General features: G+C 44.7%; 1 protein-coding gene across 7 annotated transcripts; it reads left to right on the forward strand.

Annotated features, from left to right (window-relative positions):
* The first annotated feature begins 1,092 nt into the window (after positions 1 to 1,092).
* Positions 1,093 to 19,048, forward strand: ZNF821 (zinc finger protein 821). 7 transcript variants are annotated; one of them, XM_060289011.1, is made up of 9 exons: positions 1,547 to 1,836; positions 2,487 to 2,549; positions 3,933 to 5,246; positions 5,355 to 5,469; positions 12,443 to 12,568; positions 15,071 to 15,216; positions 15,907 to 16,011; positions 17,166 to 17,332; positions 18,094 to 19,048. In XM_060289011.1, exons 4-9 carry the CDS (start codon positions 5,430 to 5,432, stop codon positions 18,746 to 18,748), a joined length of 1,239 nt encoding a protein of 412 aa, XP_060144994.1. In that variant the 5' UTR covers positions 1,547 to 1,836; positions 2,487 to 2,549; positions 3,933 to 5,246; positions 5,355 to 5,429; the 3' UTR covers positions 18,749 to 19,048. The 7 variants fall into 7 exon arrangements, with proteins under 7 accessions (XP_060144996.1, XP_060144994.1, XP_030719311.1 ...); XM_030863451.2 differs by having other exon boundaries at positions 3,933 to 4,050; XM_060289012.1 differs by having other exon boundaries at positions 3,963 to 5,246.
* Positions 19,049 to 19,981: the final 933 nt, after the last annotated feature.

The raw sequence follows: 19,981 nt of genomic DNA on the forward strand, positions 1-19,981 counted from the left end.
GCTAGGCCAGTGCGCCACAACTACTGGGCCTGCACTCTAGAGCCCGCGAGCCACAACTACTGAAGCCCGTGCGCCTAGAGCCCGTGCTTGACAACAAGAGAAGCCACAGCAGTGAGAAGCCTGCACACTGCAACAAAGAGTAGCCCGCGCTCGCCGCAACTAGAGAAAGCCCGTGCACAGCAATGAAGACCCAACGCAGCCAAAAGTAAATAAATAAAATAAATTTATTAAAAAAAGAATAATTCCTACCTCATATCCCAGCCACAAAGAATGAATGAATGAATGAATGAGCCATTTACCACATAATTGTGAAGGACCAAGATCCTCTCACATTAAACACAAGATGCAGACAATGATATCATCTCGTTAGAGATTTCTGGAAAGGACATTTTGCAAGAGCGCTTTATGCAAATACCAAGACTTGTTGCTTTATAAGCAATGATCAGCATCCTCATTAGCTCCACCGTTGTGGGGCCAGTGATCATAAGGGATGTTTACATAACTCTTTCATATATTCATTTTACTTAATCAGCACAACAACCCTATGAGAGTAGAGACCAGGAATTATTATATTATTAACTATTTTACATTTTTAGGAAGCAGGGATTCAGAATAGGGAAGTGACTTGCCCAAAGTAACCAGGCTGGTCAGCTGCAGACTCAAAGCTGGATCTTCTAATGTCAGATTCCATCTTTCCACCGCATGCCCTACTTCTCCAAGTGAGCTATGTCAAAGGCAGGCTTAGGCATTCTACAAGACGAGAGAATTAGAGGAAAGGAAGGAAAGCGGTGAGGAAATAGAAAGGGACAATGAGAGGGGAAGGAGGTGTTTTATTAGGAAGTGAGTCTAACCACTTTCAATTGCCCCAAATGCCCCTTAAGTGGCAACAGTGCCACAAGTTACCCTTCTCTAAATTAATTCTATGCCCCAGGGTCTACAGCTACTGTTGTTTTATTAGTTGAGAATCATGTTGGAGACTTACATGTCTAAAACGAAGCTAAAGATTTTTCTCCTCTGAGGTTCTGACAGCCGAACTTAGCCCCTCCCACAAAGGTCCGTGGCCCCTAGATCTCGGTCACATTAAACGCCGTGGGGACCGAAGAAACCGTGAGATGTGGGGAAATGAAGGGAAGAGGGTTTGGGTTGGGGGAAGGGGAAGAGGTTGGGCTAAGGAGAGGGGGAGCCTGCGGTGGAGCTGTGGTTGGGGGATGTGGGCTTTTGTGGCTGAACTCGAAGGTGGGGTAGGAAACCAGGATCAGAGCTGACAGTCAGGGTAGAGTTTAAAGGTTCAGGAGAGCATAGGGGAGCTGAGGAGTTGACAGGACCAGAAAAAGACCTAGGAGGGTGCGAGGCTCGGTGGTCTCCATGGCGCGAGAAACAAGGCGAGGCCCCTCTCGAATGTCTGTGATTGGATGCTCCCTTAAGTCCTGCCTCCCCGGACCCCTCTCCCCTTAAGCCCCGCCCATGCCTCCGGGCGCGCGCCTGGGGAGCGGGGAGGGGGACGAAGCTTGCGAAGGGGGGAGGAGGGGATAGGAGAGACTCGTGCACGCGCCCCACTCGCTGCGGGTGCGCGAGCAGCGCGCTCCCGCCGCCCGCGTCGCCATCTTTTCCCCCTCCGTCTGTCTGTCTGCTTTTGGCTTTGTCCGTCTGCAGCGCCGCCCCTCGGCTCCCCGCCACCAGCTCGGCCCGGAGCTGCCCTCTGCCAGCCGGGGCCCAGTCCAGGAGAGCCCCGGCCCGGCCGGCCCGAGCTGCGGCCCAGGGCCCATTGTCCGGGGGTCCGTCTGTCCGGAGGCGGGGCCCAGGGACCCGGAGCGCCGCGGAGCGCCAAGGCGCCGGGTAAAAAGACCCCCGACTCTTTCCCTCCGGGACCAGGCTGAGGATGCAGGGGCTCCTCGCCCCCTCCCTTGGTCGCCGGCTGTCGGTCCTTTTGTCAGTCTGTGTCTGGGGAGGGGAACAGGGGCTCGCTCTGGCCTGGGGGGCGGGGGCCGCCTTGGCTCTGACCCTCCCCCTGCCCCGGGTTCCCGCGACGAGGCCGGACCGGGCTGGCTCCCCACAGCGGCTGTTCCACTTTCCGTCCCTCTGGAGGTCTCGGGCGCGGGAGGGGCGTCCGCGTCGCCGCCCTCCCCGCGTGGGCCCAGGTCGGGCTCAGCCGGGCAGCGCCGGGACGGCCCGGGCGTCTGACAGGCTGGACTGGAGCTGGGGGAAGGGGAGGATGGGCGTGGGGGCGCCGACCCGGGTGTCAGTCCCGAGTCGCCTTCTCGCAGAAGGGCTTCTAAATTTAGATTTCTGAGAAGACTGTATTGTCTGAGGGTTTGTCTGAGCCGCCTCGGAAGACCTCTGGCTCTTGTCTGATAATTCCCGGGAATCTACCTGTGCTCATGCTTCAGGAAGCCAGAGGGACCGTCTCGGCTGGTTATACACCCGGGAACAGGGTGAACTGTGAGGCGGCTACGTGACCAGCTTTCTTGTCCTCTCCTTTTTGGCAGATACAGATACCGGGGATTCAGGCGAGTTTACTTTGCTCCGTGGGAACTGCACCAGAGCTGGAGGTGGGAGTGCACCCTCTTTTCTTAAAGCTTGGATTTCACCCGTATTTTCTTGCTAAAGTCTGTGGTGTGTCCTGGAAGCTGCAACCTAACACCTGTGGGAGAGCAGGGACAGTGTTAAGGGGAGACGTTGGCCCCGCTCCCAAGTATTCTTAACCACATTCTAAAGATGGACAAAACTGGGCTTCTCTGGTGGCGCAGTGGTTGAGAGTCCGCCTGCCGATGCAGGGGACACGGGTTCGTGCCCCGGTCCGGGAAGATCCCACATGCCGCGGAGCGGCTTGGCACGTGAGCCATGGCCGCTGAGCCTGCGCGTCCGGAGCCTGTGCTCCGCAACGGGAGAGGCCACAACAGTGAGAGGCCCACGTACCGAAAAAAAACAAAAGATGGACAAAACTGCCTCCCTTTTTAAATAGAATCCCTTGTAGACCTGAATCTCACCGGTTACCTTTCTTCCCATCCTGTTTTTCTTCCAGATGGTGATGTTTGGGCTATCCATTTACATTTTTGTATCGGTTTCAGATTCAGGCTTGGGAACTGAGGCAGTGTTGAAAGTAAAACTGAGTTAGTGAACTTTACGGCAATGTGTCTATGGATTTTATTAGCTTTTACTGCTACAAAACAATTGTTTAACCTCTGAGATCTTGTTGTGCAGTCAAGAATGTTATCTGCTAGTGCTAGTTTTTTATTGTTAATTAATTACATAATTAATTAACTTACTTATTTTCAAGAGTCCACGACCCCACAGGCTTTCTTTTTTTGAGGGAGGAAGAGTATTTGCTTATGTTTTCCCCTTAATCCCTCAGGTGTGAAGTCCCACTGGGTACCATCTGGTTGGTTCCCCATTTGGCCACTAGGAGGATTGTGAGATGCAGTGGACACTGGTGCTTTAAATATGCCAGATGTTGATTTCTGTTGCTGACTTGTAGCTTTAGTATTGAGCTGTTGCCTCACCAAGATGATCTGAACAGAGCCTGTGTCATATTATTTGGCCTTCATTCAGAAGGATCTTTATTACCTTTATCTCACAGTTTCAATTTCTGATCTTAATAGGAAGAAAATTTAAAGATTAGTTAAGGTTTCATTTTCTTCCTTATACAATAGAGAGCTATAGCTCTGCAAATTTTAGAAAAAAAAATGATAGGCAACCTGCATTTCATTCAACTTTACACTTTGTGATTCCACAGACTTATAGGAAAAAATCCAAAGTGTAATATTCATTCACTGCTTCAATTTGTAAAATAACTACTTGATTAGAAAGAAATGATCTACACAAACAAAACTTAGAGAACACGTGTCATTAGCATTAGCACTCAACATACTACCTTAAAATTGATTTTTACTGTATACATTTGGAGTTTGTTGTTTTTTTTTTTTTAATTAAAGGTCTGAAAAAGAACTGTGTTTGATATGCAGATATGATAGAAGACTGCCTGAAAGCTGCTTCCTTTGCCACTTCCTGTGGAGGCCTGTCTTTGCCATTTGCGGTTTCTTTCTTCTTTTGGTAAGGGGAGGCAGGATCTGATTACAGGTCTGAGGTCCTTTCTAGCTACATAGAGGAGTTAGTTGGCATAAGAGGAGGTGAGTCTTCACTAACTGGAGTGCAAAGTGTAGATGATAGTAAGTAGCCTCTCATAATGCCTCTTAAGGCAATAAACTACAATTTTGTATTTGCTTATTAGTGTGAGTACAATTTGAGAAGGCAGGAACTGAAAGAAAAGTTAGAGGGTGACCAGATCCACGTTCTCATCTTTGGTAGGAAAGAGAATATCTCCTTTTAATCTATGTTGTTTATTCACTCTGTCTTTCAAAGAAAATTCACAGCTTCCACTACTAATCCATTTTGGACTCTCTAACAACACTTAATGCTGGGAAAGCCTTTCTTATAACTAACCAGGAACCTCTAGGCTTAAGTATCTGTTCTCTCCTATTTCAGGGAAGCAGGTGCATGTCTCTGCAGCACTTCTCATTTGGGGACCTTTTCTCTTTGTTCTTCCCACTCTTTGCTACAAGAGGCTGGATTGAGAAGAGGCACTAAAGTTACTAACTTTGACCACCACTCAGGAGCATGTGAGCAGGGTCAGGTTGATGTTCCACATTGAGGTATTGAATTAGTACCCAACAATGTGTATGGCACCTGGCTCTTCTGGTAAAAGCCCATCTTCAACAGGAAGTCTGATTTGCTTTAGTGCCCTGTCATCCACAGTGCGTAGCACTGTGCCTGCATCCCTAGGTAGAGGCTCTATTTCCCATGTTTCATTTACAGATGCCCAGAAGTTTTGAGATATTTCTTGTCTCACAGGGATGTGGTGCCTTCGTCACCTCTAGGAGAGATAACTTCTTGAAAAAAACATCTGGAGGTTCTCATTGGTGCAGATTGCAGGGCTTGACTTCCAGAGGACATGTGACATATGAGCTGCCACCCTGTTTAGCTTCCTTTGCTTCCTTTTACAATTCATGAGGGTTATCCCTTTGAGCCTATGGTGCTTCTAACGCTGGTTGCCTGAGTTTTTTTGCTTCCTTTTCTACCCTCTCAGCTTGATCATGAACACTTAACAGTATTATGGATTCCAGAGTTGGATTTAGAGTGGAATTCTCTAAATCCTTTGGAATTCTCTCTGAAACTTCTTGGGACCTTAAAGTGTGCTAGAGATTTATTCATTTCTTTCTTTCTTTAAGAAGTTCAATGATTTATAACTGGTGAGTTTTATATATACTCAAAAACTATTTTAAAAAGTCTCTCATCTTTTAATTGTGTATAATTTATGAGCAAAATGACATGTGCTAACGTTATCCTTTTTTTTGTAGGTCAGCATCTTGCAAGGAGGTAGTAACATCCAGTTGTGAAACTGGGAAAAGCCAGAGCTCTTGGATCAGGGAAACATGTCCCGTCGGAAACAGACAAATCCAAATAAAGTTCACTGTGAGTACTGGGCTTTTTATTCTGGAACCTGAGAACCCTGAGGGTTGGAAAGGAAGTGTAATCTGAATTTAGGTGATTGACTCACACTAATTTGTGAAGAAAAAAGGGTTAAAGGTGTCAAACATGATGGATTTAAAGTGTTTCTATGCTGGAGGAGGTCTTAGAAACCTGTCTTAGGAATAGATGCTCTTGATTCATCCTTAGTATTCACATTAACAAACATTTATAGGATTCCTACTCTGTGCAAAGCCTTGTGCTAGATGCCAAGGCCGTAAAACAATATAAAGATATGTAAGACTATAACGTAGCCACAGATATATAGATAGATAGATGGGCATATAGCAAGATAATATATGCTAAGTGCCAAATAGGGATGCTGCAGACTGTGTGTACTACAGAAATTAAGAGGAGGGAGAGGGACTTCCCTTGCGGTCCAGTGGGTAAGACTGTACTTCCACTGCAGGGGCCAAGGATTCGAGCCATGGGTTTGATCCATAGTCGGGGAACTAAAATCCCACATGCCCTGAGGCCAAAAAAAAAAAAAGAGGAGGGAGAGAGCTCCATGGACTGAGATAGCCAGGGAATGCTTGATGGAAGAGGCCTTAGACTATGAACTTGAACTGGACCTTGGAAGGTAGAAAGTGGATTCTTTAAAAAAAGAGGAAAGGAGAGGTAAAATCAGGTAGGGGAAAGCAAAGAAACAAAGAGGGAATGCACGTGGTATGCTCAGGGGACAAGGAGACTTTGTATGAAGCAGAAGTTGCATTTGTCCAGAAGCCATAGAACATGACGTTGGAGACATTTAACTCTGCATTGTAGAGGCCCGAAGGCCAGGCCAAGTTCACACTTCATCCTGACTGTAAGGAGCTACTGAAGGTTTTTAAGCAGGGAGAATGGAGTGACATTCAGAATACAGTGTTTTGGGACTACAAAACAGTGTGTGGGCTGGATCACATGAAGAAGAGACTGGTAACAAGAACCAGCTATGCACTATTGCCTTGCATTATTTCTCAGCAGGTTCATATATACGTTTTATTTTAGTAATTGGATTGTAAATTTCTGGAGGGCAGACACTATGTCCCATATATAATTCCTGCTATCCCTCTCTACTTCTAGCACTGCTCATAGTGGGTTTTCAAAAGTGCCTTATTAAATTAACACTAATATATCTATGTAGATTTGAGACAATTAACCAGTTTCCTATGATCTGGGGAGATAAGCATCCTCATTCAAATGTAAAAAAGAGACAAATAGCTCCGTGTTTTTATGGAGGACTGACTACAGCAACATTTGAAGGGAATTCAGTGGTATAACATATGAAAGTTTTTTGTTTTTTTTAAGGAAAAAAACCTACATTTGAGAGGATAGATCAGTCATGGAGTTAATATAAGAGGACTAAAATTTATTAAAAACATACCATATGCCAGACAGTATGTACCTTATTTTATTTTATTGGGTAATTTCAAAAGTAGGAGAGAAAACAGTAGGTTCAGAGGAATTAAGAGGACTTCAGCATTTTATAGATTAAATGAGATTAGGGTAGCAAACTTTCATATACAATTAATTCTTCAAGTCCTAGAAAAGTTTTATAAGACAGCACAAGTTGGATACTTCTAGGAGTGTATTCTGGAGTAGGTGGATATGGAAGGCTGCCTAATATAAAGGTGAGTGGTTCAGGAAGGATTTAGAAACTGCTGCTAAAACAGTGAAATTTAGTGGGCCTGAATGTGACGATTTTCAAGAGAGATAAAATGAAGTATCTCTACCATAGGTAATACAACACAGAGGTTCAGAAGGATTGTCTTCTCCTCTCTGGTTGAAGGTGGATATTGAGAAGAGACACAGATGTGACCCCAAGAAGGCAGGGCAGGAAAGGAACTCTTAGTAGAGTGATGGGTTCACAAATAAGGCAATCACTGGAGTTGGGCATTTACCTCTAAAAGCCACCTGTCCAAAGAGACTGAGAAAAGTAGCTGGTGGGGATGATAGTATGATCAGGTAGGTACAGGGAAGCCAGTAAATGCTTGTGTGGCCAGTGCCTGCGCCCACATAGCATAAGTCGATAGCTGCATCTCCTCCCACCGTAATCAGTCAAAGCCAAGATGAACTGGTACTGGAGTTGGAAAACAGATGGACAAACAGACCACAGAGAAGGAGGGAATATCATATCCACAGCTGCAGAAATGCAGTTTCTAGAGTTGAGCTAGTGATGCTTGTAGTATTGTGGTGGAGCGGGTGGGACTTTGCAGTGGTGACCATTAAGAGGGCTGTGAACAGAAATGTTCGGTGCAACTAAAAAGCAGACCCGCAGGGAGGGGCTATTTTCAGTGATGCATTTGGGCAGGGAAATGTGAAGGCATCTCACATGATGGACTAAGAAAGAAGAAAGACACTGAGATTTGCTGGTCTCTGAGGACCTTCTACTTATTTACTATTTGGGGACTGAAGCTGGTCCTACATTTTTTGAAAGGTCATCTTCTCATTGCCCACAATAATGCCAAGTAGAAATAGGTAATTTCAGTCTTCTGACCACGTGCGTCTCCTAACCCCTTGCAGTGAAATAGAACCAATCAAATGTATTGAATTTAATGCTGCTCATCTATTTAAAGTAAACAGAATGAACTCAAGGTCTGGGAGGCAGGAAGGTCTGCAGAAGCTTTGCTTAAATGTCAAAGCCAATGGCATTTGAGCAGAGTAATGGCTGAGCTCCATTAGATCTGCCTTCTGGGAACAAGAGGATTGTGTAGCAGGCAGCTCCTAAAAGAATATATTAAGAAGCCCTCCTAAAAGAATATATTAAGAATCCCATTGCTGTAGCCTGGCAGCATCTGTCAGATCCACTTTAGAAGTCAATGGGCAGGCTGCTCTGGCATATACTTGGCTTTCCTCAGGATTGTCTCTGTATCTAAATTACCGTCATGATCTCTCCTTTACCCAGAAACGTCCAGGCAGACTCTTGTGTTTTGCCCAGTTCCTTAATAGACTTGATGCAGAGCTTTTGGAATAAAAGTCCAGAACTGTTAGTCACAGAGGAACTGCATATGGGTTGAAATCTCTGTAGACCTCTTCCCTCCCTCCTTCCTCATCTCACCCCCTTCTGAATACAGATTTCTGTAACTGTTTCTAGAGAGGTTGAAAATACAGTCCTTTGCACACTCTCATTTGGTGCTTTTGTACCAAGCAAACCACTAAGTAAAGGAAAACTTCCGTTTCTTAAGAGACTTTTGTTTTCAGATTATATATGAGACTAAAAACTTTCAACTTCAATTAAAGTTTTCAGCTTTTACAGAGAAGTAGGAAAAAGAAGCCTTTAAAGTCCCTTCTCTTCTAAAAAGTGCAGTTTGTTTTGTCTTCATTCATTGTTAGCATCCTTGTGAGGTAAATGGTTCTGTTCCCAATATGTGATAGCACCTCGGATTACGGAGACTGTCAGCTAGAAAAGGAATCCTAAGTGCCTCACTCCCAGTTCTAGCTCATTTTATTCTGAATTAGGCATCTGCTCTCTTAGAATATGTCTCAGCTGCTTTACTTAATTTAAGTCAGCCAGACATTGCATTTATTTAACTGCACCAAAGACTCAAGAAAGAGAATTGTAAAATCTTTGTCTTCCAGTAACTTTCATCTCAGGCTTCTCATCTGTTCTACAGGCTTGTTTGCATGGCTTTGTTCTTATCTGGTCTAAAAAACCTTAGCCAAATCAGACCAACAGTATCTTGATTTCATACCACAAAAAGGAGAGGTAGTACCTTGCTTTTTACTGTTGAACTTAGATGACTTTTTCTCCACTATTAATAGACAAGTAAATACCATGTTAAAGAAGATGGTTGCCCTACATTAATATCTAGAAGACAGAGGATTTTTTTTAACCTACTCCAACAGTCTCAAGATAGAAGGAAATAATACTGCTACATTGTAAAAGCAGGCAACTGTATAACACTTCTTAATCACTAGTATCTCTATGGATCACATTATACTTGAGTTAATATGACATACTTTTAGCAATTATCACTACCTTCTTATGAAAGGATAATTCTGGACAGTCAGATTTAGGGATTAGGTGAATAGTGACTACTGGGAGATCATTCACATATCTTTTTCTGTGAGGTCTGCCAGAATCCCTCTTTATGGTTTTTATATATTTTGCTTTATGTTGGTATTTAAATAAGAATAGCCCTAAGGAGTAAAGTTTACCTTAGCCTTTTTCCCAAGTCAGGAATGGAATAAAATAGAAGAGCATAGCTTTTCTTTCCAAACTGCCAAAAAAGGAATAGCCCAACTATCCTAGGTGAGAATGCTCCCAAAAGTCCTAGATAGGGCAGCTGTATTGAAAAGACTCTTCTCTGTTCTGTGAAGGCTGAAATGTTTAGACAGCTTCAATAGGAATAAATTTTTAGCTCAAGTTTGATGGAGACTAGACTGAATTACTAGCTGATCTTGAAAATTACATATCTTTATAGATGTCCTTCTAATTCAGTGGTGATTCCCCATTAAGAAAGGGGGGGAGACTTCCCTGGTGGCACAGTGGTTAAGAATCCACCTGCCAGTGCAGGGAACACGAGTTTGATCCCTGGTCTGGGAAGATCCCACCTGCCGCGGAGCAAACTAAGCCCATGCACCACAACTACTGAAACCCGAGTGCCACAACTACTGAGCCTGTGCTGTAGAACCCGCGAGCCACAACTACTGAAGTCCGTGCGCCTAGAGCCCATGCTCTGCAACAAGAGAAGCCACCACAATGAGAAGCACGCGCACCGCAACGAAGAGTAGCCCCCCCTTGCCACAACTAGAGAAAGCCCGCGCACAGCAATGAAGACCCAACACAGCCAAAAATAAAATAAATAAATTAAAAAAAAAAAAGAAAGGGGGGGAAGTGTAGATTCTTAGTATGTTATAAACCTAGCTGGTTTCTGGATAGGTTTCTTTAGAGATGTCATTGATGAGAATGGTCTGCCCTTGATCATTATATGCTGGTACATAACTTGTTCCTTAGTGTCATATCTGCCCACAGCCACCAGGTCCAAAAACATGCATTTACCCAGAAGAATTCAGTAACTATTCCAGTTAGCCATGGTCTTGTGGTTACAGAGGAACCAACGTGGAAAAATTAAATATTTTACTCCTGCAAAGAGGGAAGAGGAGGCGCTATAACACAGAATTCATATTTTGCTCTCCCTAGCGGGAATTTATATCCAGTGTGTCATCCTGAATATTACGAAAGTGGACTTAAAGCAGGTTATTTTTCGTTTATTTGAGGGCTGAGTGGCTAGAAGTACACTTGGACTCTTAGCACCTCTATTCCCATTCATAGTGTCAGTCAGAATAGCCATAATATTACTCTAACCCAGGCATGGTAACTCATCACATGGAATCAGAACCATAAAAATGATGGTTCCTTCCGTCAGTCTTGGCCTTGAGAACATTATTTTGGTATTTGAGTTGTATATATCAGTTTCTGATGGTAGGAAGGTAACACACTAGGATCAGAGCTATTCTTGTCACACAGAGACAAGCGTTTGTTTTCAGTAAAATTGCTCTAATGAACCGCTTAAAATTCTGTTTACAACTCTGCTAGAAAGCAACTGAAAAATATGGTAATTAAGGGTTGGACAGACTGGGGTCTGAATACTTTGTTCCACCATAGACCTTAGTTTTCTTCTAAGTAAAATATGGATAGTAATACCTACCACATAGAGTTTTGCAGAGAATTAAGGTGAGGTAGCCACTATAATGCACTTAACGTAGAGCCTGGAACTAGGAAGTGCCAAATAATCACTATTATTAGCATTTGGCACTTAGCATATAGTAGATGTTCAATGAATATTTGCTGAACAAATACCTAAATGAATCACATGAAGCCTACTTCACATCAGTTCTTTCACTGCCCAAGGACTAGTTGTACAGGTCAACTGACCAGTTCATTCCTCCTACATCATTGTATCAGCCTCGGAACCTGAGCCTGTTTAATTTCCTCTCTCTCTTCATTAAGAAAGCGCCTGGTCTATTGTCAGACATTTCACTAGGGCTTTTTATTATTCTCTCTTGGTGGCTGGAGAATGGGGACTGTAGTTTCCACTCTGACTGAGATAATGGAAACCTCAAGAAACCCAATTCTCTTTTCTCCTTATGCCTGGCCTCTTGGAAATAAAAGAGCACTTAAATGTTAACTCTTCAATAACCACACAGATCCCAGGCAGAGTTCCTCACAGTAAATGCATAATCAAGGATGGGTCCGGGGCTTTTGGATACTGCATACAAAGAAGAAAAAAAAAAAAGACCACACTAAACCAAGGAGACTAGATGAAATATTACCTGTTGCAAATTGGTTGGCATGTTTCAGGAAGTTTGTTCCTCAGCAGAAATGAGTTCACATATTATCTGTTTTCCTTTTAATCCATTATTTTTTATTTGCTCGTGGCTAATTCTAATAGATGTGAGAGAGTAAAGGAAGAACTTCTAGAGTACGTCTTATAAGGAGAATGGATGAAAGATGGGGTCATAGATACTGTTTCAGTTGGATTATTTGAAGCACTTGTTTATAGTCAGAGGCAGACAGAATCAGGACCATATTGCTAATACACTGAGATTCAGAGATTGTGCCCAGATTTTTTGCCCCATCTTCATTCCATCACTTTGCCACTTGCCTCTGTCTCCCCAGTCCTGATGGAAGGTTATAAATAGAATTGAGATTTTGATGTTAAATTGGTAAAGTAGCAATTGATCACCTTTAAAAGGAGTCAATATTAGGAGGATTTAAGAGAAGCAAATGATGCTTTCTAGAGCATCTGGCTTGTTGCCCAAGAAGAGTAGCTGTCCCCGGAAACCACTGGAGGCAACAAGCTGACTTGGAGATGAATGACCCCACCACAGGGTACCTGCCTGTCTCCTACCTTTGAATGGTCTGACTTTCCAACCAGCTTGCCTGGCGATGTACTGCCCAGCTGGTGGCCTGACTATTTTTCCTTGTGACCACCAGGGGATCAAGTATTTGCTGGGCTAGAAGAGCAAGCCCGCCAGGCGATGATGAAAACTGATTTTCCTGGAGACCTTGGCAGTCAGCGACAAGCTATCCAACAACTAAGAGATCAGGACTCCAGTAGCAGTGAGTTCTGCACCTTCTGGTAATGACTCAGGGCAATGGGAGAAGAATTATCAGAGTGTGTGTGCTCTGGGGATTATGCATGGGGGTTGGGAGGAAGACATGAAGAAGGAGATTTGTGGATCCTCAGTGTTCCCAAAGGTGTTCTAAGGTGTATGGGCATATGTTTGTCCAGAGAGAGAACAGGTTTTTTTAACTCAAGGACTGCAGTACTTGGCATAGTGCCATACACAGATAGATTTGTGATGACTGTGATAGACAGGGGCATAGGAATAATGAGTGCTCAAGCAGCCCCTGGGCTAGGTCAAATGAAAAGAAAAAAATCCCTGTCTCTTAGGATCTGTTTATTCATAATTAATAAAATGTAAGAGTGGTATTAACGAAAGTTTTGCTTGAGGACCCAGTTTTAATGTTTTATAAGAGGACTTGCTTACCAGTGAGATTATGCAGCATGTAAAATGCTAATGTCGAGGTCTTCCCACACCAAGTCCTGAGTAGATCCCTTTGCTTAAGAGATTGAAAAGACAGTGGCTGGTAACTGGTTGAGCCTCATGGATTGTTCTGTGACTTGCTTGAACAAATACACTTTGAGATGTGTTATTTCCTAGGATGATTTCCACATCTGATCCATCTGATATTGGTTATTATTAGTGTCAATTCATATTGACATTTCTGATTTTTCTCCATGTTCAGGGTTGTAAAAGAAAGAAGAGGCAGGGAGTTCTGTACCTTCCAGGAACTACATTTTCTATTTAAACTAATACTCTAGCAATAAAAATAATAATTTAGCAAGTAATTGCTCAGGTACAGAAAAGTGAACCAAATATTTCTAGAAAATCTGTGGGAGCCACCAGTTTGAGTAATAGGTAGGAATGGCAATATCTATAGAAGTCTGATAGGTTTCCATTCTGGAAAAGTTGCATCATCCCTCTGCATGGCATACTTATTCTTTTTTTAACCTTTCTAGTAGAGAGATATATTTGGATTTTTGATGAATTACAAAAAGTGTTTGATACAGTGTTGTCTTAGACTACAAGTATTCCAAATAAGCTGGTGAGAAAATATAGTATGATTTAATCTGTGCCAACCCTTATTACTGAGATGGATTCACACTAAAGCTTTGGACCAAGGAATAAGGCATACTGTAGATCTTTCCAGGGCCCAAATCCAGTCCACCAACCAAGTGAAGTATCTAACAGAGACACATGTATCTACTAGCAGATGATTTGGTTAGATTTTCTTTTGAAGAAAGGGAATGTAACCAGTTTGGCCCAGTTCTTGGTAGATTTAGAAATTATGTAAGGGATAGTAGAGAGAAGATAAGAAGCACACTGTTAGCTAGGAAAGCTGAGTCTCACTGCTGATGCTGAGAGCCTGGTGAAACTCTATCCTGTATTTCTCTTGCTGACAGTCAGGCCCAGGAGTCCAGGATCTAGGTGGTGTTAGGATGGGACTGGAGTCTGACAGCTTCCCTAGGTTTGGCTTCCTCTTGTGATCTTCAAAGTACTAGCACTTTTTTTTCCTTTCAGAAAGAACTCCCTATGTTATTGTGTTTTTTAAAAATCATTTCTTTTCCAATGTTATAAGTAATAGAGGAAAGAAATCAGCACACACAAACCTTGCAGATCCCCTAGCCACAGGCAGACCTCTGCATGGCCACATCTTGCACCCTGAACTAAAACAAATCAATTCTTTCTTTAGCCACGAGAAATTATATTTCATCCTAAAGTAAAGAATGTCCTGTTCCCTCCACTTGATGCATTCAATAATCCATCAGATAATCCAAAGAACCAACAGAAACAATGGACTTATTTAACGTAGAATGCTGAGTTACTAGCAGGGTAAGAACGCTGTGAGTCAAATACCACGACAGAATGCCCGAGGTTGGTTGCTGTGCTAACTTTTCCACTGTACTGAGCTTTTTCCCTATAAAGTGACATTTTTACCTAATTTCCTACTGCCTCCTTTATTGATAAGAGGAAAGAAAAACTTGTTGGTGTTTCTGTAATCATGCCTTGGGGTTTGTTGGGAGAGAACAGATTAGTGGGTTTCAGAATAGAATAGTGTATGTGACACCATGGAGAAATTGTGCAGGGAGGTTATGGAGAAAAGTAAGTAATAAAATCAGTGATAAGCATTGGTAAGTCAGAAGTGGTGTGTTGGAATGAGCATGGTGTGAGGTGCATAGGAGGTGTGATTTGAAAGTGTGAGATATTTGGGAACCCTGTGTAAGAAGTTATCATTTTTATGATAATATACAGGACCTAATAACCATTTTCCAATACAGTTTTGCCTCGGATTTTCTCTTTAGTGTGTATATGGCAATATAAACAATTATAGCTGGCTTCCACTTAACGTGATTTGTACCCAAATAAGCACTGATACAAACTATATTATGGAAGATCTGAGAATGTTTTCCATTTTAGCTGCAAACTTTAGGGTGGAAAGCAACGTAAGATGTATTCATGCAAAAATCAGAAGAAGTGACCAGTTTGTGTGTTCCAGGTGACAGTGAGGGTGATGAAGAGGAGACCACACAAGATGAAGTCTCTTCCCATACATCAGAGGAAGACGGAGGGGTGGTCAAAGTGGAAAAAGAGTTAGAAAATGCAGAACAGCCTGTTGGTGGGAACAGTGTGGTAGAGCATGAGGCAAGTGACAAATGGCTCCTGAGTCCGGGAACCTCCTTACCCTTCTACTCTGCCCAAGATGCCTCTCTTCCACATGTAACACTCTTGCCTCTGAGGGTCCCCTGGGCTTCACATGAAGCCTGTCTTCCTTCCCAACATGAGTTACCCAAACCTCAGACACACAGTTCTCTTCACACCCAGCTTTCCTTTTCCACCCACATATCACTTCACTCCCACACAGCTCTTCTTCCTAAAGTTCCCCACTTCTTCCCAGCAGAACATCCGTCTTTGCAAAACTATTAGTTGACTTCCTCAGGTGTACTCTTGAATATGCTTGCAAATTTCAGTCAAAGTATTAACTGAGGTGCCATCTTTTCACTAAACTGTTTCCTAAGGATTCCTGCAAGAGGCATGGCAGTAGGGAAAGCTGATCTTCTCTACAGAGTTTACCTTAGGGGAAAAAAAAATAGATAAGCTCTCTCTGGAGTAATACTATGTCTTCATGGCAGGAAGCCTTGGAGAAAATGAAGATGGGAGCAAATTTAATTCCCTTTCCCCTATCACTTTTTCCTTTGACCCACAGTGGGAACCTAATAATAACATATGATAAGAGGTTGTGTTCCTTTTAACAGGATACCCTTTTAAAAGAAGTAGGGGCAGGGAAGAGACTGGTAAACTGTGTTCATGAATTGCCTACTTGTTAAATTGCAGGTCACAGAGAATTTGAATTCCGACCCCTTACTTGGACTCTGCCAGTGTCCCCTCTGCCAGCTGGACTGTGGGAGTCGGGGGCAGCTAATTGCGCATGTGTACCAGGTATGGCGTGCGGAGCCGCATGCTCCAGAACACGGGCGCCAACAACTTGTGTAGCCTTTGCCTCCAACCCCGGAAAGAACCTTGGGTTGTTGCTTCCACCAAGACTCCACTCCAATCCTCAGAAAATTGTAGAGAATAAGTGGGATATGTTGAGTGAATATGTTCTGGGTTCCCAGGCAGACACACTGTGAAAATTAAGTATCATTTTTTTTCTAAATTACTTAAGACATATTTAAAACAGTGAAATAGAAAGTGGGCTTTGTTTTAAAGAAGAAAAAATGAGTTAACATAGGTGTTTCTGAAGTATTGGAGAAAGATAGTGTAAACCAGGGGATCAGAACTAGACAAACTTTTGTTTCCTTTTTTTTCCTGATCCAGTCGCAGAACATGTGCCTTATGCTCTGTATTGAACAGGCATGAGCACACATGGCAGCCTGAGTTTTACCATAAAAATAATTGGTTCATGAGGAGAAGCATTTCTTCAGGAGACTGATTTTAAAAGACTGAAGAAAAGGCAGTGCATTTAAATACCTTTTGGATATCAGTCTTTCCATCCAGCTTCTAGACTTGACCTTCAGTGCTCCTTTAAAACGCACTTGTGGGCTTCCCTGGTGGCGCAGTGGTTGAGAGTCCGCCTGCCGATGCAGGGGACGCGGGTTCGTGCCCCAGTCCAGGAAGATCCCACATGCCGCGGAGCGGCTGGGCCCATGAGCCATGGACGCTGAGCCTGCGTGTCCGGAGCCTGTGCTCCGCAATGGGAGAGGCCACAACAGTGAGAGGCCCGTGTACCGCACACACACACACAAAAATGCACTTGTACACAGCATGTGGCAAGCAGGCCGTGAGAAATTATCCTGAGCAAGAATTCTTCTCAGGCTGTGGAGTCCCGTTGTCCCCCAAGCCAGCCACATGTCCCAGTACGTAGTCAGAACTCAAACTAATGAAATCTGAGTGATGGTCTGGATGGCCTTGCCCTTCTGAAGGCCCTTTAACACAAGAGACTCTTACTTTTCCAGGTGCTAGATAGGGAGAATAGTTGCAAGTCCTTGTTCTAACACTAAGGAAAGGGGACGTTTCCCAGAAAGTAGTTCCTAAGTGGGTACAGATTGTCCTGGAGCTGGTGTGAGTTGACAGATTAAGGCTCTCTTTTACAGCACACTGCAGCAGTGGTGAGCGCCAAGAGCTACATGTGTCCTGTCTGTGGCCGGGCCCTTAGCTCCCCCGGGTCATTGGGTCGCCACCTCTTAATCCACTCGGAGGACCAGCGGTCTAACTGTGCTGTGTGTGGAGCCCGTTTTACTAGCCATGCCACGTTTAACAGGTTAGCCGGGCAACTGACCCTCTGTGCTGGGAACAAATTACTGGGTGTGGGTTCTGCTTTCCCAAGTCGAAGTGAAGGTTAGAGATGGGCAATGCAAAGGGAACTGACTCTTGACTCTTTGTAAATACAAGTAATGAGGCTAGTAAATATGTCCATTCCATTAGACATCCTCAAAGGGAAATGAATTCTTATTTCTTTCCTCGATCAGAATATCTTCAACTAGAAAGAGATGTGGGGAAGACCAAGACCATTCATGAGAAAGAAGTTACAGGGTGCTGAGAGGACCCTAATGTGAGGACAGAGTCTCCACTGTGTCCCAGGAAGACTGGAACTGTGTAAATTGTGTCTGAGTCCAATTTGCTAGTGTACAACGCAGGGTCGGCTGGGGGGAGGTGGAGCCAGTGGACTGGACCTCCCCTGAAGGCAGCCTCCGCCTCAAGGAGGACTGCCCTGCACAGTTCCTACAAATACCATCAGTCCAGCTTGAATGGAACTGCACATTGTAAGGGCTCATCTGGTTTCTGGTGGCTTGCTGTGGTGGTTGGCTCAGCCCCTAACTCCAGGTGGGCTTTAAGACTTGGTAGACAACCTAGCCCAAAGAAGGGCAAGGGTGGAAAGGTAGAGGAGGTCTCCCAAGCACTCATACTGACCCCTAGTGGTGAACTTGGAGCAACTGGCCTGGTAGGACAGAGTAAGTCAGGGCTGGATACCTGAGCCTTGTTAGACCGTGGCATTAACCATCTAAACTTTTTGCTTTCCAGTGAGAAACTTCCTGAAGTCCTTAATATGGAATCCCTACCACCAGCCCACAGTGAGGGCCCCTCCAGTGCTGAGGGGAAGGACATTGCCTTTAGTCCTCCAGTGTACCCTGCTGGAATTCTGCTTGTGTGCAACAACTGTGCTGCCTACCGGAAACTGCTAGAAGCCCAGACCCCCAGTGTACGCAAGTGGGCCCTGCGTCGACAGAACGAGCCTTTGGAAGTCCGGCTGCAGCGGCTGGAACGAGAGCGCACAGCCAAGAAGAGCCGGCGGGACAATGAGACCCCCGAGGAGCGGGAGGTAAGGCGCATGAGGGACCGAGAAGCCAAGCGCCTGCAGCGCATGCAGGAGACAGACGAGCAGCGGGCACGCCGGCTGCAGCGAGATCGGGAGGCCATGAGGCTGAAGCGGGCCAATGAAACCCCGGAGAAGCGGCAGGCCCGGCTCATCCGGGAGCGGGAGGCCAAGCGGCTCAAGAGGAGGCTGGAGAAAATGGACATGATGTTGCGAGCTCAGTTTGGCCAGGACCCTTCTGCCATGGCAGCCTTAGCAGCCGAAATGAACTTCTTCCAGCTACCTGTGAGTGGGGTGGAGTTGGACAGCCAGCTCCTGGGCAAGATGGCCTTTGAAGAGCAGAACAGCAGCTCTCTGCACTGAACCACACCCTCCTGCCTGCCTTCCCACTCAGCCGTCCCCAGGGTCCTGTCCTTGCTGCTGGAGGCAGGCCCGAGTTTGTTGCAGGTGGACCTGTGTACCCCTTGCATATGGGAGCAGGATGATGGGGTCAGGAGGGACCCAGCTCAAGGCAGCTCTGGATGAGGGAGCAGGCACTCCAGACACCTTGACTCCCCAGCCCACTGCTGCAGGGCATGAGCATAGGACTCTGGGGCCCTAGTGTGGCCCACACCCACCCCACGGAGTTGTGAGGGCTAATAAATTAATTTTATCTTTACTGGCCCTTTCCTGCTTTTCTCTCGATTTCATTCTAGCAAATCTAGGAGAGACGTGGATGGAAGTTTTCAGGCAGGGACGTCTAGCCATTGTCTTTTTCCGAGGGAGGGTGCTCCTCAACAAAGGCTCTCCCAGCAGAGATCCCTTATCTGGCCCTTCACAAGTTAATGACATTAAGGAAGAACCGATGCTGACTTTGTGAGGGTGCATGACCACAACACTAATGAAGATCACCTGTGATCCCAAGAGCTATTTCAGCCCAGCTTCCTTTTCCAAACTCAGAAGTAGACGCCTTTCCTCATAACTGGCATTTCTAAAGAGGATGACGTATTTAGACCAGGTACCAGCTACTTTTCCCAGTCTGCCAAACTTTTAAATATTCTACCCTAGACAGCACTCAGTTGCATTCAGGAATACATTCATAGAAATAGCTGCAATATTAAGGTTCATAGTGCCGAGGAACTCATGTTTGAGAGAAGAGGTAAAAACCCATCTTTTTATTTATTCCTCAGAGCCAAGGTAGGATAATTGAGGAAAATCCAGAATTAAGGTGCCACGAGAGCTCAGGTCAGTAGCGGTCAAGGCCAGAGCAAAATGACGACTCTGGCAGTTTGTATGGCTGCCAAACCATGGAGGAGACGAGCTGAGGTCATTTCTAAAAAGGTTCTGTGATGGTACACAACAAGCACAGAACTTTCCTTAGCCTGCACCAAAGGTTGTATACAGTTTAGATAATTACAGATCTTGAAGTCCAGAAGGAAGTGCCCTAGTTAAGTTGTAGCCAGAAAAATAACTATGCCAGGAATGTGGACCTCTTCCAATATCGTAACAAGGAAACTTGGACTCCTCTCTGACCTCCACAGGTTCAAGGCTATTTAAGAGTGTTAACTGACCCCCCACCAAACCAGGTTTAATTCCCACCAGGCAGGCCGAAATATT

The sequence above is a fragment of the Globicephala melas genome, chromosome 19 (genome assembly GCF_963455315.2).
Source record: "Globicephala melas chromosome 19, mGloMel1.2, whole genome shotgun sequence".
NCBI classification, from domain to species: domain Eukaryota; kingdom Metazoa; phylum Chordata; class Mammalia; order Artiodactyla; family Delphinidae; genus Globicephala; species Globicephala melas.

Bases quoted from the DNA above. Each gene is read 5' to 3' on its own strand.
- ZNF821 (XM_060289013.1), top strand. From the start codon at position 5,430: ATGTCCCGTCGGAAACAGACAAATCCAAATAAAGTTCACT. The intron at 15,217-15,906 runs GCAAGTGACAAA...GTTAAATTGCAG, and splicing joins ACAGTGTGGTAGAGCATGAG to GTCACAGAGAATTTGAATTC. The intron at 17,333-18,093 runs GTTAGCCGGGCA...TTTGCTTTCCAG, and splicing joins AGCCATGCCACGTTTAACAG to TGAGAAACTTCCTGAAGTCC.